Below are 19344 nucleotides of genomic sequence, written 5' to 3' on the forward strand. Positions count from 1 at the left end.
AAAATGTCAAAGTTGAAGTACAAAACTGATAAAATATTGTATTGCTGATTTCGTAAAGTTATTAGAAGAGTTAACATGGGTATCATAAAAGTATTTATGTAACTAACAATATGAAAAAACTTCCTATAATCATTAAAACTAGTAAAAAGCAATAATAACGAATCACAAAAATATGATTGTGTTGATTAGATAAAGATATAAAATGTGTTGATTAAGTTTAATTACTACTGTAAAGTCAGAGAAAACTTGAAAATAAAATTCATGTACCCTTTATTAATTTTTTTTACTCACAAACAATTGGTTGAAAGTGAATAATTTTCAAAAAAAAAAAAATATTTTTATTCTAGAGTAATAACGAAAAAAAGACAACCAGATACAACAATTCAATTGTTTCATCACATTCTTCACTATAGAAAAGCAGTGTTCTTATTATATTCTATATTGTCTCTCATATAGTCAGAGACAAAGCAATTTACACGAAGAAATATAGACAATTGATATGGATATTTTAATTTAGATCTCTTATAGATATTTTATTAATTCCTATTTGTATTTTTTCAAGATTTTATTTCTTTAATTGGTGCTATAGCATAATTATGATTGAATAAATCAAGTTAGAATCGACGAACTAAATACAATACACCATACAAAAGTGTTTAAGAGTCTCTTTGAATTTTACAAAAGTGTTTCATCCAATTTATAATTATTCTTTTCTTCTCCTTTATTCGAAACAAGTTTTTTATCAGTCGATTTCGATTTTGCGGAAAGTCCCTTTGCAGCCGAAAATATCCCTGAACGTATCGTCTTTTCTCTTTTCTTCCAACTCTGCAAACATTCTTCCCTGTTCCAGGTACCAGTTACGCTCTTCCACCATTATTCTGTATCCGTCATCTAAAAACAGAAGAGGGAATATAATGAAGAAGAGAACAGAAAAAGGAATAATTTGTAATGATAGATGATAAAATTAAAACAGTAGTAAGGATTAATAGTATAGTAAAAAGGTCGATGAAACAAAAAGTAATAAGTCATCACCAAATACATTTTTCAAACTTCAAAGATTTGAAACTTCAGATAGCTATGAACAATACAATGTTTCGATAATGATGATTAAAATAACTAACTTTTAGGGCCGGTTTCCGAGCTCGGGATTCAGATATGTTCTAGACCAGGGCTCTCCAACCTACGGCCCGCGGGCCACATCCGGCCCGCAGATAGATTTTGTCCGGCCCGCCGAGAGTTATTGCTACAGATTTTTCAAAATATATATTTATACACATTCTTGACAACAACTGTCAGTTCAGTACTCTTCTCTTACTAGCCACTCCCTTTCTTAATAAGTGTAAAATTAGCTGTAAACAAACAGCGATCAACCATTGCGAGATATTAGCAAATTAATGGTCTGCAGGGACTGTACATGTCTCTCCCAGAAAGAGACTCTAAAAACATAAAAACCATGTTCAAGCTATGTTTTCTGTTTTTGGATCTACCTACAAGTGTGAGCAGACATTTTAAAAAATGAAGTTTGTTAAATACAAATACTTCCTTATCAGATGAACATTTTAAAACAATTTTAATGATCGGAACCACAAAGTTTGATGGGCGGACATTTCAAGTGGAAAAAAATGCTAAAAATAACTATTTTCTTTTAGCTTGGTAACTCTCTGTGAATTTTTGTATTGTCAAGTTGTCTTATTACTGTAAAAAATTTATTATCATTTTGTTTAACTTGCTTAATTCATGCATTGTCAAGTTTTCTTATGACCTTTTTACACTCAATAAATTGGACTTAGTATTAAAATGAAATGAATTGGTTTGTTTCTTCCTGTGTTTCAATTGAACCTACTTAAAACTCCTCATATTATTTTAATGAAAATATGATAATTTTACACACCCCAAACCCCCCGTCGTGTGTGTCCCCACAAGTCAAAATCCACGTACATCCTTGTTATTGGCCCCTAAGCCTCCCAAGAATTAACAATGTGGCCCTTGGATAAAAAATGTTGGAGACCCCTGTTCTAGACTTTTAACAGCTGTAGTCAGAGAATCGGCTTTCCGAAACGGGGCGTAGTCGCAGTCCACGTTTAAATTAAATTTCGAAAAACTAGAAAATTGAACACAATGCCTTTTGAATCATAATCCATGATTTACAAGAATAAGAACAGTTTTTAATAATAAATAAATGAATAATTGAAGCATTTATTATTGAAGTTTCATAGTTAAAAAATTGAAAACCTGAGTTCACATATTATCTTAACTAGAATATTGTTTTTAAAATGCATAATTTTGTTACGAGCAAATTGAATTGGATTGGATTTTCAAATGTACCGCCATAAACACCCCATAAAATGGCTGCTCACAACAATAGTGTCATGACCTGTATTTTATAGACCTTGGTTTGATGGTTGTCATTATAATAAAACTCTTTCTCACCTCTAATCTCAGTTATACTGAACGGGTAGGTTCCCCCATACTCTTTTGGAAGAATCTCTCGTGGTACATATTCATAGAAGGTTTCATATGATGAATGTATCAGGATCTGAAACAAATAATATTCTACAGCTTTCATATGTGAGCTCAGTGTGATAACACTAGCTCTAGATCCAGAAAAGCTTTAAGCCGTGTCAACACTGAACAAATGTTCGACAAACATGTTTTTTGAAAAAGTTTGGGCAAATTCTACTAGTAGTTCTGTGAACAGTAGACCTCACGCAGTATTGTCATCCACAAGTACCTGATTGAAACTATAGACCTTATGGAAATACAACAATAGACTGGCTTCTCCACACATCTGTGTAATCACATTTGTAGCCAAAAGGCCACCAGGCTTCGATTTACCTCGTAAAACATGGTCGGCATTGAATAGGGTACGAACTCATCATGGTAGATGTGCCTATCTGATGCATAAGTGGGGGAAGGCTGACTCCCCTTTCTGTGAGTGTGGAGCAGTCCAGACTGTGAGACACATAGTGGAGGAGTGTCCCAGATCAGCATACACGGGTGCACATGAAGATTTCCTGGTGGCTAAACCAGCATCAATAGCCTACTTAAATACCCTGGAAGCATGCCTCTAATTTCCAGGTCAAAAGTGACTAAGATATTTTCGTTCGTTTTATATATGAATTTTCTATTGTTTTCTTTTTTTTCGAATTTTGTGATCATAAATGTGTTGTGTATACTGCCATACGCTAAATAAATAAATAAATGTGTAATCACTTGTCAGTTGATTTATGATGAATAATTTTATAGTTTGATTTTTACTCTAATATTGGCGTATGAAGGAGGCTCCTTTTTCCTTTTATATTATCCTTGAAATGCAAAATTTCCAAAAACCTTGTATTATTATACGTCGACGCGAAATTAAAAAATGAACATACGTGTTAAATTTCATGAAAATCTATTACCGCGTTTCGTCGTAAATGTGCAACATATTAACATTTAAACATTAAGAGAAATGCCAAACCGTCGACTTGAATCTTAGACCTCACTTCGCTCGGTCAATTATGTTTGACAAAAAATGTTTGGCCGTGGCCAGTGTGGAAGGGTCACCAGACAAAATATTTATAAGTGGGGAGAACAGGTTTCATGTTTTACAGCTTTCAACTCTGAAAATGTTTGGAAAAACAGTAATTCTTTGTTTGACAAACAATGATTATCCAAACTTTTTGAAATGTTTGTCCCTGAGCTCCTCAACAAACATGTTTGCCGAACATGTATGTCGAACATTTGTTCAGTGTTGACACGGCTTAACAAATATGATTGATTAGATAGTCACAACATAGGAATAAATTTAATCATCATTGATAATGAAAGATAATAGCAAATAATAGAAATACATAGGATTTTTTTAATGATCGATACAGTAAGTACATTATCAAAATGATAGGGAGAGAAAAAAGAGGTAACTTTGTGCTATTCCTCTCCCAAATTTAGATAAGGTTACACATAGTCCGGAATAGGTTAAGTCTTGTAGTTGTTCACTTCACAAAATTTTCAGTCTTTAATTATTTTTACTACGTGGATTTTTGAGTTTAGATGCTTCAAAACCATGATAAATGTATCATAATAACTATAGGAAGAGAAAAAATAAGATAACCTTGTGCTATTCCTCTCTCAAAATTAGAAAAGGTTACACATAGTCCGAAATAGCTTGAGTCTTGTAGTTCACTTCACAAAATTTTCAGTCCTTAATTATTTTTACAAAGTAGATTTTTGAGTTTAGATGCTTCAAAACCATGATAAATGTATCATCATAATATTATAGGAAGAGAAAAAATAAGATAACCTTGTGCTATTCCTCTCCCAAATTTAGAAAAGGTTACACATAGTCCGAAATAACTTGAGTCTTGTAGTTCACTTTACAAAATTTTCAGTCCTCAATTATTTTTACAAAGTAGATTTTTGACTTTAGATGCTTCAAAACCATGATAAATGTATCATCAAAATTATAGGAAGAGAAAAAATAAGATAACCTTGTGCCATTCATCTCCCAAAATTAGAAAAGGTTACACATAGTTCGAAATAGGTTAAGTCTTGTAGTTGTTCACTTCACAATATTTTCAGTCCTTAATTATTTTTACAAAGTAGACTATTGAGTTTAGATGCTTCAAAACCATGATAAATGTATCATCATAATTATAGGAAGAGAAAAAATAAGACAATCTTGTGCCATTCCTCTCCCAAATTTAGAAAAGGCTACACATAGTCCCAAATAGCTTAAGTCTTGTAGTTGTTCACTTCACAAAACTTTCAGTCCTTAATTATAATTTTTACAAAGTAGATTTTTGAATTTAGATGCTTCAAAACTAAACATAGAGTAATATTTCGTATTAACAGTCATCTTTGTACTCACAAAGTACACAACAAAATAATGATTGAATTCGAACAAAGAAAAAAATTTGTTCAGACATTTTGACAATATGAAGCTGGGTTTACACCAAAGCTGTTAACAAAATGATGATAACTTAATCCTGATAGATTCTATTAGATTGAACATCACTTATCATACACATGATGAACATATGTGTTTGTCAAGTTCCGTTCAATCCAATAGAATCTATAAGGATTGAGCTATTAACATTTTGTTAATTACTTTGGTGTAAACCTAGCTTAAGAATACGAGTTTTCTCTACATACTCCATCAATGAGAGAAGTGCCTAACAAATAATCATGGAACAAAAATTCGTACAACAAATTAATTTAACAAAAAATTCGATTTAAATTAGAAATACTCACCCTAGAAGACATTTTAGTTCCCAGAAAAGTCTTGAACAAATTCATGGTTGTCTGCATAAAAGGTAGAACGTTCAGGAAATGGACACTCGAGTATCTGTGTGGGAATGCTTTCTGAAAAATGAAACAGTTTTTAAAATTAAAGATATCAAGATATAGAATGGAAATGCCGAGTGAAATAGAATAATAGTACCCTTTAAAATTAATAAAATAATTAAACAAGAATACAAATTGTAACGTAACTATAGTTTGTGTGAAATAAGTTCTCAACTTGGCCCTCCATCCCAAGAGATTACAGGGTTGCCAAATCGTGTAAAATTGCAACTTTCTCATATTTCCAATTCAACGTCAGAATTGGATGTAGAATATCATCCCCGAACTCCTAGTAGTGCTAGAAAAGTTTCAGGGTTGTACGATCAAAAGAAAATTCAACTTTCATGATAAAATTGGAAACATCGCGAAAATTTGTTTTTCTTTTGAATATCACTTCTCTCAGAATCATGGGGCATCGTAATGCATAATAATTTTACATCAAATTAACGGGGAGAATGTCTCCTTTCTATTGGTGTCTGGATCATTTTTATCCGACCTATAGTTATTTTTTAATTGATGATTATGTTCGTCAATGTCGAGACATTTCAAGCAGAAAACATGTAATTTTCAACTTGTTGGAAACTTTTTTGTTTCAAGAGATAAGTAGATGGTGAAAGATGGTAAAAATTTTTTAATTGATGATTATGTTCGTCAATGTCGAGACATTTCAAGCAGAAAACATGAAATTTTCGACTTGCTGGAAACTTTTTTGTTTCAAAAGATAAGTAGATGGTGAAAGCGAGAAAGTTTCTCAGAAATAGTTGAAATTATTTTCTCAATTGTACAACAAAGTTGCCCTGAATTAATTTGCCCGAAATTTTCAATTGCTTTAGTCAGTCAATATATGTGAACACTCTCATAAGAACAAATAGTATACTCTCTTTGTCTACAGTGAGGTCCAAGTTATAATGGCAGTGGAGAAAGATAGGATACCAGCGTTGCCGGTTCTCTGCCTTGTCACTGCCTTCTATAGAGGATAGCTAATACCAGATAGTAAATCTGATGTGATATAGACTGTCTATATTTGGTTGAATTAATCAATTAGAAATTATATTCATCAAGAAAATATATTTTCCTACAGTTACGTTGAAAAGTGGCCATTGCTGCACTGATTACAGAACGCAAAGAATCACTTTTCCGCTCTAGTGCGGGAAAAATTTTTCTGCACTCCAGATTTGCAACATGGCAACGCAAAATACTTAGTAGGTTATATGGAGCAACAGTGCAGCAAAATCAAAATGAAGTTGGTAACAGTGACTGCTGTGGCTGCTATAGTGAGCAGAGGTGCAACCAAGCACAACGAGCAAATTATTAATAAAATTAGATATTATAATGGAGGACAACATTTTTATTCAATTTGACAATAAATTAAGGTTTTTATCAATAATAAAATTACACAGAAAAACATTTGATGCATTTCACACAATTTTACCCATAATTACCCACTTTTCATATTCAATGGTAACTGTAGGAAAAACTTAATGTGAAATACGTGCGCAAAGTTCCTCTGCTGCACTCAACAAACCATTCCGCCCTCGCCTACGGCTCGGGCGTAAACGTTTCTTTTCGGTGCAGCAAACTGTCACTTTGCGCACTAGTTGCACAAATAACTATTACAATCATAAAATGATAAATCATGAAAAGATTGTAATCAAAGAATCTGGAGAGATGAATTATATTATTCATCTCTGATTCCATGTTTTTGAGGAATGAAAATAATAATTATCAGGGAATAAGAGACAGCTGCAATACTTCATTCAAAAAAGGGGCGGCGCAATCCAATTAGAAAATAACTTAATTACAGTGAAAGCAGTTCAAGAAAGAGGGTCTCTTCTGGAAGGAGAAGAAGAAGTAGTAGAAGAAGAAAAAAGAACCAGGAGATGAGAGAAAAGGAAGAAGAAGGATATACGAATTAGAAGGAGTATGATAACTGGAGGAAGAAAGAGCAGGATAAGAAGAAGGAGAGGGTGAAGAAGGAGAAGGAGGAGGAGGAGGAGGAGGAGGTGGTGGTGCAGGAGGATGAGAAGGAGAGGGTGAAGGAGAAGGAGAAGAAGAAGGAGAAGGAGAAGGAGAAGGAAAAGGCGAAGAAGGACAAGGAGAACGAGTAGAGAAAAAGAAGAAGATCAGGATGAAGAGCAGGTAGAAGCAGAAGATGAAGGAGGACATAAATAAAAATTGAAAGAAGAATGATTAGGGACGGAAAAGGTGTCGAAGAAGACAAAAAGGAGAAGAAGGAGTAGTAGAGGAAGAAAAAGAAGCAGGAGATGAGAGAAAAGGAAGAAGAAGGATATACGGATTAAAAGGAGTATGAAAACTTGAGGAAGAAGGAGCAGGAGAAGAAGAAGAAGAGGAAGAAGAAGAAGAAGGAGGAGGAGGAGGAGGAGGAGGTGGTGCAGGAGGATGAGAAGGAGAGAGAGAAGGAGAAGGAGGAGGAGAAGGATTGATTGATTGATTGATTGATTGATTGAGTACTTTATGTAGATTACAATATATACTGGCTTATACACTTATATACAATATAGCTTACAATACAGCAAAATTATAGATGAATTTACATAATATAGACTAAGAAAATAATTATTGAACTGTATATGATATGAAAAAGCAATTTGTAAGGAGAAGGAGAAGGAGAAGGCGAAGAAGGACAAGGAGAACGAGTAGAGAAAAAGAAGAAGATCAGGATGAAGAGCAGGTAGAAGCAGAAGATGGAAGAGGAGGGGAGTAAGAGGTGTTGAAGAAGGCAAAAAGGGAGAAGAAGGAGAAGGAATTGGCGATGGAGAAGGGAGAAGAGATTGTGTAGACAGAAAAGAGGAGGGGGGAAGGGGAGGTAGAGGTAGGTGATAAGAAGAAGGAGAAGCAGTGGAAGAATTAAAAGAAGAAAGGAGAGAAAAAGAAGGTGATGAACAAGATCATGAACAAGAACCAGCAGATTGATTGATTGATTGATTGATTGATTGAGTACTTTATTTATGAAGATTACAACAATATTATTCTGGCTTATACACTCACATACAATAGCTTACAATACAGCAAAATTATAGATGAATTTACATAATATAGACTAAGAAAATAATTATTGAACTGTATATGATATGAAAAAGCAATTTGTAATATAATAACTATAGATAATAATCATATTGTTATGCATCCACATAAATTGGCGGAGCTTTGGACATATCAATGTCCATTCTTCGGAAAGAATATTAAAAATATCCTCCCCACTAACTCTCTACCAAATGAGAGATGAGGTGATGAGAGATGAGAGATGAGGAGAAAAATAAGAAATTAGGGAAGAAGGAGAAGAGCAGGAGGAGGAGGAGGAGTTACAGAATAGAACTAGGAGGAGGAGGGGAAGGAGGAAAAGGAAAAGGAGAGCTTTGAGAAGAGGAGGATGAGATTAGGAAGCATAGAGAGATTGAAGAAAAATGAAGAGAAAGAGAAGAAGTGGAAGACGTGAGACAGAGGAGAAAGAAATAGAAGTGGAAGCGTGAGGAGGAATCCCTCTGCCTCTTTGGAGAAGAAGGAGAAAGAAAAGGAGGAGGAAGAGGAAGTCATAAAGAAGAAGGAAAGTAGAAGGAAGAGAAGAAGAGAATAGAGGAAAAGGAAAGAGAGTAAAGAGAAGGAACAGAAGAGTCGTGATGGTGGAGAAGGTGGTAGTAGAGGTGGTGGATAAGGAGGAAGCGAAAAAGAAGAAGAAGAAGAAGAAGAAGAAGAAGAAGAGAAGAAGAAGAAGAAGAAGAAGAAGAAGAAGAAGAAGAAGAAGAAGAAGAAGGAGGAGGAGGAGGAGGATGAGAAGGAGGAGGAGGAGGTGCAGGAGGATGAGAAGGAGAAGGAGAAGAAGAAGAAGAAGAAGAAGAAGAAGAAGAAGAAAAAGAAGGAGAAGAAGAAGGAGAAGAAGAAGAAGAAGAAGGAGAAGGAGAAGGAGAAGGAGAAGGAGAAGGAGAATAAGAAACTTTGTTCCTTCCGTTTCTTTTTTGAGATGCTCAAAATTAAGAGACGAAAATTTCGGTGATTAAAATGAGATTTCTGATTTTAATCGAATGCAGTCATCTCAACTGGTGAGAAAAGTAATAAGAAATTCACCGAGCTCTCACAAATTAGATGGAACAGTATTGTTAATTGCATCAAGTTTCTTGAATTGATTACAGTTTAAGGCCTCAAAAATCACTCTAATAGGGGTTGAATCAACTGAAGAACCTGTCATATTTTCGAGAATAGTATCTTACGTCACAAGGAATGGGAGGGGCCTTTCGCAGGCGAGAATGATGTTTCTAATCTAGGCGCTAGCCGAGACTAGAATTTCATTCGAGCACTGCAAAAGACATTCACGTCCAAGTAGCTTACACTATTTGTTGTCATAATAATCTAAAGAAGAATAATTGAGAAATAGAAAACATTACCTGCTTCTGCTGACATTAATACATGCATTCTATAAACATAACCTAGTTTAACAATTCTGAATCAGGAATTGTGAAAGTTGACAAAACTTCCACCTGGAGCGCTGAAGGTGTTTTTTTTTGTAGCAGTTTTGCTGTTCTTATTTCGGATCTAGGAAACATACTCGACTGTAAAGAAAACATATGGTTTCATTACAGTAGAGTATGCTGTACTGAGAATCATATGTTTATTTGTTCTGTAAACAGCTTGATTTCATGCATTGAAAACAGCTGAGATTGAATGACTATGACAAAAATAATATTATTATTGGCCTTTTCGATAGTGTTCACATTTATGTATAGGATAATAATGAATGAATGTGTACAATACAATACAATCAGGGGCGCCATTTAGGGGTGGCTGGGGGGGCCCACGCCTCCCTCAAGGATCATATAAATAATGAAAATGCGGGTCTATCTACACGAATCCTTAGAATCTCATAATGATTGAATACTTTTTTTAACAGCTATAGTATAATTCCTTCTACAGTATCAACAATGTAGCAAAATTTCCTTGAAAGTATGGATACGGGTACAGAGTAATAAAGGATATATTTTTCTCTGTGATTTAGTTTGAATAAAGAATGGGTACAATATTATTGATCAGGGCACAATAAGTTAGTTATTGCATACATTTCAACGTGAGAATTAACAAGTGGCAAGATGTCACAGTAAAAGCAAAATAAAGGAATTAAAATAAAGGAAGCAAAATAAAGGAATTTTTAAATAAAATCAGACAATCAAAAAAGTATGTAAAGAGTTTGTTGAGAATTATGGGAACAGCTTCATGTAGCTTTAGCTTTCTGACTGAAAGTTATTCTCTAAGTAGAATATGATCCCCAATGAAATTGTTGAAATTGTCATTGTAAAAGAAAAAATTATCTTTTTCCATGATTTTTAAGAAATCTGTTTCAGTGTATTCCTACTTTAGGGCTTCTCTGTAGACCTATATTTCTAATAAATATTTCATGAATGAATTTAATAACTAATTATGTACCTATATGTTTGTATTGATACTTAAACCATAGACAAACAATAGCGTAAGTAGATATCCGATGGTATAAGGCGTTTATGTCGCAACTTTTACTGTTATCTCAAGCCGATTACTGTTCGACTATTGTCGAATTTTACTGTTTTGACCGGGTAAGAGTGTATGAACGGCACAATATGAGAGACTACCAGCGTCATAAAGCTTCACAGGAAAGAACTACGTGGACTATCAGCTTGAGATAACAGTAAAAGTTGCGACATAAACGCCCAATACCATGGGATATCTACTTACGCTATTGTTGGTATATGCTTCAACCACATTTGTATAAAACTGGGGAGAATGAAGCATATAATAACATCTTCGAATGTAACATTTATGGGGAAAAACCCAGGTCCCTCTATCCTTTGGGGGTATTCCTCCCCCTCACCAATAACCCCTTGGTGTTTGCCCCCTCTAGCAGTTTGGTGAAATGGCGCCACTGAATACAATGAGTACATAATTGAAATGTATGTATTTATGTATCTATTTTCAGTTACTAACCGTACTGCATGTGTCACACTTGCGTATGAACGAGGGCGTCAGCTTGCAGAGATGCGCTGTGCTAAAGTGATTGCTGTCTATCACCAAGATATGACCACTGGCCAGGTCTCGGCTCATATTCAGGTCGAGCATCATCAGACCTGCCTTCAGCACTATATCCATATTCAGGTCGGTTGCATCTGGTGAAAATAGACGCATTATGGTGACTCTCTGCTTGTCCTGGGGTGTGAGACGGGGGAGGGTCACGTGGAAACTGAAAGGAAAACAGAATATAAGCGTGAAAATTTCGTGGAAAATTAAGTAAAATAGTCCTATGTTCATCCTGTGGCATGGACGGGGTAAGGTCATGTGGAAGAGAAAACGAGAGAGAATTGTAAAAAAGCCACATAACTTAAGTATAATTGAGTTTTTCTACAACTGCGCGTAAAGAAAGAATTTACATACTCAATTCTCCTCGTAAAACAGCTTATTTCTGAGGAGAATCTACTTTTTCGCTCGCTAACCATCTGCGCATGCGCAGTAAATTTTCTTCATGCTCGCTAATCATTCACACATGCGCAGAAGAGTTTCTTCACGCTCGCTAATCATCTGATGATAAGCAGCTCGCCAAAAGACAAACCACTCTCAGTCAGATCTTAACCTAAAAAGTCGGTAATTGTACCGATTATACAGCCATTATGGATATCAGTGTAGACGAATTATTATAAACTCCGCCAGATATAAGTGATTTAACAGGTTTGTGCAGTTGTGGAAAAAATTTTGTATAAAATTTGCGCGTAATGCTTCTTTATCGCTCTTGTAAAATTATCACGCTCCGCTTCGCGTCGCGTGATAACTGTTTTGCGCGAGCGATAAAGTCGCGCATTACGCTCTTATTACATAAATAGCTATTAAATCATTATATTACAGTAAATTTTCTATGTTTCGATGATAAGAAACAGATTTTCTGTTATTGTACTGTTTTTTGGGTGAATATTTTTCATCTTATTTCATTTATGATATCAAGAGAAAATTTTGTGGAAAATTTAGTATAATATGTGAAATTCTGGTCACCCAATGTTTGTCCTGTGGTGAGAGACGGGGTAAGGTCACATAGAAACTAAAAGAAAAACAGATGAAAAGCGTGAAGAAGATTTTGACTTGGAAACTATAGTGAGGTCCACGTTATAATGGCAGTGGAGGAAAATAGGAGAACAACGTTGCCGATCCTCTGTCTTGTCAATGCCTTCTATAGATGGTAGCTGATACAGGTTTATCGACGTAATATTAACGGTTCATTCTCGTTTAAAATGATTAATCATATGTTATTAAGCTAGAAATTATATTTTTAAATAATTGAGATAAAATATTTTGTTAATTAATTATTAATTCTACATTGTTAAAAGACGATCTAGCAACAGAGCAAAGCGAGAGAGAGATAGCGCTATCCGCTTTGTTGAATGATAGACAAGGATAGCAATACCATTGCTGATCAAACACTGCCATTATAACGTGGACCTCTATAAGCTTTGATTGCTGTTTCGCATATATTGCGGTCGTAGTGATATATGATGATGGTCGTGCATGTGTGTAAGGTCATACATATATATCACAAATTTGCCAATAATTGCGGTGGCACTGCTATGTCAATATGCCCCGCATGTTAAGTGTATGAGGGTCTTATGGTCAATCCGTCTGTGATATATCTGGGATTAGAATTGGTATTTCAATTTAAGCCAATCAGTGATCGCTTGATAACTAATCGAATATCTAGCAAATCTAGCTAGTTGGCTTGATCGATCATGATGAATATAGTATGTAAGTCAGAATAAGATAGCTTATTAGTCTCTAACTAGTAGTTCTGTGAACAGTAGACCTCACGCAGTATTCTCATCCACAAGTACCTGATTGAAACTATAGACCTTATACAGCAATAGACTGGCTTCTCCACACATCTGTGTAATCACTTGTCAGCTGATTTATGATGAATAAAATCTATAGTCTGATTTTTACTCTAATATTGGCGTATGGAGGAGGCTCCTTTTTCCTTTTATATTATCCTTGAAATGTAAAAACCTTGTATATGGCAGAATCAGCTCAATGTTTTTGCTTTCCCAGTTAAATGTGTTCATTTCTGCAGTGCCTCGCCGTTCCAGTTTTCGATTATTTATACCTTATTGCAACACTTTTAATCATCAGAACTCTCCCATATATAGATCATCATTCATCTTCAATATTGCTTCTCGGATCATCTCGACTTGTCATTCGGTTACAGTCGCTTCCGTAGGGATTGTAGGCGACTTCTGCGAGTGTTTTAATGTGTCTCTTGTCTGTTGAGTTGATATTGTATGTTTCTTTTTGAATCCACTTTTGTACTAGTCCTCGAGGGTATGATCAGTACTGATTCTGTTTTTTTTGTTCATTTCTTTATTTCTATTATTTTTCCTCTTCTTTCATTGTAATTTTTCAATATTCTTCTTCTCTGTACTCTTACTATGTATAATGAACTATTGTAATAATTGTGTTGTTATGAAAGCAATTTTCGGGAGAAATCCTGTGTGCTTCCTTGTTTTTCATGAATAAATAAATATACGTCGACGCGCAATTAAAAAAGGAACATACCTGTCAAATTTCATGAAAATCTATTACCGCGTTTCGCCGTAAATGCGCAACATATAAACATTTTAACATTAAGAGAAATGCCACACCCTCGACTTGAATCTTAGACCTCACTTCACTCGGTCAACAATTGAAAAAAGAAATTTATATGATAACTCACGCTTTTTCTTTGGTCAGTCTGATAGAAGGATGCAAAGGATCTCGATCCCTGAGGATTTCTGGCTCCAGAGCTCTTGTTTTGTAGTAAATCTCCAGTTTCTTCTTAGTTTTTTCCAAGCTGAATTTGCAGTGAGAGTGGAATCTCTCCAAGAAGGCCTCGTCTGAAAATAATAATTTTATTCTCATAGATCTGATCGTACTTTTCCCATGTATAGAATTATATTATCTAATCGTATTGCTATTGTAATATAAAATAGTATATACTTTCATACATTCATAAGAGAATTGAACAACTGTTCTCTCAATGATTAATTTAAGGCCAGATTCCGAGCTCCGGATTTAGTTAAGTTCTAGACTTTAAACAGCTGGAGTCAGAAAATTGGCTTCCCGAAACGGGGCATAGTCGTAGTTTTTACTTTCTTTGCCCTATTACCATAGGTAAGGAAAGTATTGCTTTCCGAAAAAAATTAAAGTACCCCAATTTCTAAATTCCTATACGTTTCAATGTCCCCTGAGTCCAAAAAAGTGGTTTTTGGGAATTGGTCTGTATGTGTGTGTGTGTGTGTATGAGTGTATGTGCATCTGTGTACACGATATCTCATCTCCCAATTCACGGAATGACTTCAAATTTGGAACTTAAGGTACTTTCACTATAAGGATACGACACGAACAATTTCGATCAAATGCAATTCATGATGGCGGCTAAAATGGCAAAAATGTTGTCTATAACAGGGTTTTTCGCGATTTTCTCGAAAACGGCTTCAACGATTTTGATAAAAGTTATACTTAAAATAGTCATGGATAAGCTCTATCAACTGCCACAAGTCCCATATCTGTAAAAATTTCAGGAGCTCCGCCCCATCTATGCAAAGTTCAATTTTAGATTCTCAATTATCAGGCTTAAGAAAGAATTTAAACAAAAAAATTCGAAATTTGAGAAAATGTGATTATCCAATTGCAAACTGTTGACAACTGTTGATTCTATCAAATGATTCACTATGGAGAGATAGCAGACCTCGTGTGTCTCCAGCGTTATTGCCCTGTCACCAGCTGGCTCAAATCTTTGAATTGTAAACTTGAGATGCGCGGGAACACTAGCGTCAGGTGATCAATTTTCATAACGGCTAGGAAAGTTGTGTGAGTGCACCACTCCAGATTTTTAAGATAATATTTATTTTCTCATTTCTGTAATAATTGAAAACGTTTTTCCTTGATGAAATGAAACATTCCTAAATAGCTTAAACTTTACACTATTTTCTCTTTATTTTATTTTGTAATCAATTTTCTAGTTTAAATTTAATTTAAACGTGGACTGTGACTTCGCCCCGTTTCGGAAAGTCAATTTTCTGACTCCAGCTGTTCAAAGTCTAGAACTCAGCTAAAGCCCGAGCTCGGAAACCGGCCCTTGAGAGAACTGTGGTTCAATTCTATAATGAATGCATGAAACATTGCTAAAGATTTTGTTTCATGAGATAAATAGAGTAGAATGACTTCTCTATTTGTTGACGTGGTGAATTTTGGCCAGAAATGTCTACTCTACCACTTAAGAAATGTCACTCTACCACTAAATACTACTAAAGCCTGGTTTTCATTAGTAGAGTTAGTGGTGGAGCTCCCTGGGCAAGTACTAACTATCCTGTGAACTCTTCCAATGAAAACGTTCATGGTAGAGTACTAGTTTTTAGTAGAGTAGAGTGGCATAGCACTCTACCACTTGCATTCCCCCATCACTATTTTATTCACTATATTTGGTAGAGAGTTAGTGGGGAGGATATTTTTAATATTGCTTCCGAAGAATGGACATTGATATGTCCAAAGCTCCGCCAATTTATGTACATGCATTACAATATAATAATCTATAGTTATCATATTACAAATTACTTTATCATATCATATACAGTTCTATAATTATTTGCTTAGTCTATATTATGTAAAATTCATCTATAATTTTGCTGTATTGTAAGCTATTGTATATAAGTGTATAAGCCAGTATATATTGTAATATACATAAATAAAGTACTCAATCAATCAAACAAATCAATCAATCACCGCTTCTCACTCTACTCTACCACTTCTATGTCAACGAAAACAGTCTCGATCTAGCCTAGTTGAGTAGAGTCGTGCCGTAGGCTATCAAGTATTGCTAGGTATTAAAAAGTATTAATTTATTAAAACGTATCGACATTTTAAGGTTAGTTCTGTTCACTAGACAACACACTCCACCTACTATTCTCAATTGTAGTGAAAAAAGAGAAACAGGACAAGTAAGTAGAGTAGAGTTAGCTCGGTAGAGTTAGTATGCCATTTAATCGACCACTTTGTGTGCAAAATTTAAGCAAGCATGGTATGATTGGGAATGTGAGAGAGCGCGAGTGCGTAGTTTTAAGAATTTGAATTTATTTAGGAATAGTAACACCACTTATGCAAAGGAGGCTTATCTCGAGGCTAAAAACTATTATAAAAATATATGTTGCCAAAAGAAAAAACGTTATTATCAGAGTATGAGTGATAGATTAGCGAATGTACGAGACTCCAAGGGTTTTCGGGAAGCGGCAAAGGTTTTCAAATTTAATAAGAAAATAATAAACAATTCTATACGGTCAGATGAGTGGACTCAGCATTTTAAGGAGATTTTCACCTCAAGTAGAGTAGCAGCATCAGCAGACTATGTAATTCGTTTCAAAAGAGATGACATACTAGACAGTGTGATAGAGATGTCAGAGTTGAAAGCTGCATTGAAAAAGGCTAAGGAGGGAAAAGCACCGGGCACGGATGGGGTACCTATAGAGTTTTTCAGAAACGCGTCAGAAGAGCTTTTTGAAACGATTTTGGGACTCTTCAATCATGTATTAGAAAATGCAGACGTACCAACCAGTTTTAGGGATGCGGTCATATTCCCTATTCACAAAAAAGGAGATACGGCCAATGCAAAAAATTATAGAGGCATATCATTTGTGGATGCGTTTGGATATAGAGTATGAATGTAACTTAGCAGAATGTTTGGTGAATGGAAGTGAATGGAAGAGTGAATTTGAGCGTATGCATGAGAGAATGAAAGAGAAAAATAGACTGAGTTGTTTGCAAAGCGCAATTAATTCACGATTTCACAGCGTTATCATATTTTAGACATGAGTAGAGGAAAGAGCTATTTGAAATCTGGATTGAACAGGAAAATGATGAGTTCTATTCTAAAAGCTAGAGGTGCATTATTACATTTGAACTATGGACATGGAAGAGAGGAAGAGCAGTGGATTTGTTCAATGTGCAATATGGGGCAGAGGGAAAATATTAAACATTTCATTGGAGTATGTCCAATCCTAAGTGGAGTTCGAAGAGCTTTTTGGGGAAAGTTGAATGAGTGACTCAGAGGTCATTGATTGGCTCAATGGAAGTGATTGGTGGAAGCTGGCACGGTACGTGCAACAAGCAAGCAAAATAAGAGAGTCACTAATCGAAGAATTCAATTATTAAATTGAGTAGGTCCTAATAGTAGTAATTAGTAATTTGGCTATATAGTGGCGAAAGTATGACATTCAATTAAAATCATTCAAGTATTGTTTTTTCTGTTTTGTTTTGATGAAGGGAAAAGTTTATTATTTATTCACTATGTATTTTCTATTCATTATTTAAGAATATTGCATATTATTTTTATTCTAGGATAACAGTATCATAATTATAATTATCAAATTGTAACTTTATTTTTAGTTTTGTTGATCGAAGGATATTAATCAGTTAGGATAAAGCATTGTAATAATGATTCAGTAGATACCGACTCCTGACAGAAAACCTTCCGTTATGTCAATTAGTAATACAGTTCACTAGGTTATTAAGAAGTATTTTTTGTTTTGAAAATTTTTTGTTCAATATGTTGTATGCTTGATGATTCGTTTGGTTTGTTTCTAAATAAAGACGCTTATTATTATTATTATTATTATTATTATTAATCGACCACTAACTCTACTAGTGAAAACCAGGCGTATGTCACTCTACAACCTAAGATGACATAGATAATTGGTGAAATTAATTAAAAAATAGCTATCTGAATTTATTGCGTTAATATATCTTCTATCTATATATATAAGCGAAATGGCACTCACTCACTGACTGACTGACTGACTCACTCACTCACAGAACTAAAAATCCACCGGACCAAAAACGTTAAAATTTGGTAGGTATGTTCGTTCATTCATTTGGCCTTTTAGAGGCGCACTAAGAACGGATTTGGAAAAATTTTTCAAAGATACGCACAAAATCTGCGTTTTTCCAGCGTTTTTTAGCGTTTTCTCAGCTTTATCGAGAACAAATGAACAGAAAATGTTCAAATCTAGTACAGAAGCTCAGCTAGGGTGTAATAATGTTGTTTTAGAAAGAATTTGCAATAACGTCAAAGATACGCCCAAAATTATCATTTTTCCAGCGTTTTTTGCGCTTTCTCAGCTTTATCGAGAACAAATGAACAGAAAATGTTCAAATTTACTACAGAAGCTCAGCTGGGGTGTAATAATGTTGTGTTAGGAGGAATTTGAAATAACGCCAAAGATACGCCCAAAATTAGCGTTTGTTTGCGTTTTCTCAGTTCTTTCATCAAGTAATAGACAGAAAATGTTCAAATTTGGTACAGAGGTTTAGCTAGGTCTAAGAATTTCTTGATGAGGTGACTTTAATCAAAGATACGCCTAAAACCAGCGTTTTTCTCAGCTTTTCTGCGTTTTCTCAGTAATTTGACTTTCTGATGGAATGAAGCATGCTCAAATGGAAAATGCAGGCGAGCGAAGAGAGACCGCTGATGTTATTTTTGGACGATCCAGTCGGGGGTCCAGGGGAGCCCCCTGGCTAGACGGATATGGCGAAGCGAGCCTGACGGCTAGTTATAGTATATTCATACCTTGAACAGCTGGCAGATCAGAGTTTGACGCCAACCAGGATTTTAAGTGATGTACATTTTTCTTTACTTGCTCTCTAGTGACTCCCATTTCCTTCAGAAACAGTTCTTGATCCTGTTCGGTAGGCTGTTCGTAGACTATCTCCTCCTGCAAAATGATTGATTGATTGATTGATTGAGTACTTTATTTATGTAGATTACAATATATACTGGCTTATACACTTATATACAATAGCTTACAATACAGCAAAATTTATAGATGAATTTACATAATATAGACTAGGAAAATAACTATTGAACTGTATATGATATGAAAAAGCAATTTGTAATATAATAACTATAGATAATAATCATATTGTTATGCATCTACATAAATTGGCGGAGCTTTGGACATATCAATGTCCATTCTTTGGGAA

General features: G+C 34.8%; 1 protein-coding gene across 1 annotated transcript; it reads right to left on the minus strand.

The window, feature by feature from the left end:
- Window positions 1-266: 266 nt before the first annotated feature.
- Window positions 267-19076, minus strand: LOC111051332 (clavesin-1-like; the record flags this gene model as incomplete). The annotated part of the gene is given in 6 exon segments (XM_039433424.1): window positions 267-891; window positions 2431-2536; window positions 5233-5343; window positions 11290-11542; window positions 14048-14207; window positions 18932-19076. Coding segments are annotated over 6 exon segments (924 nt in total), but the record flags the coding sequence as incomplete, so codon positions are not given.
- Between the last annotated feature and the right edge of the window lie 268 nt (window positions 19077-19344).

This window comes from Nilaparvata lugens, chromosome 7 (genome assembly GCF_014356525.2).
Source record: "Nilaparvata lugens isolate BPH chromosome 7, ASM1435652v1, whole genome shotgun sequence".
NCBI lineage: Eukaryota > Metazoa > Arthropoda > Insecta > Hemiptera > Delphacidae > Nilaparvata > Nilaparvata lugens.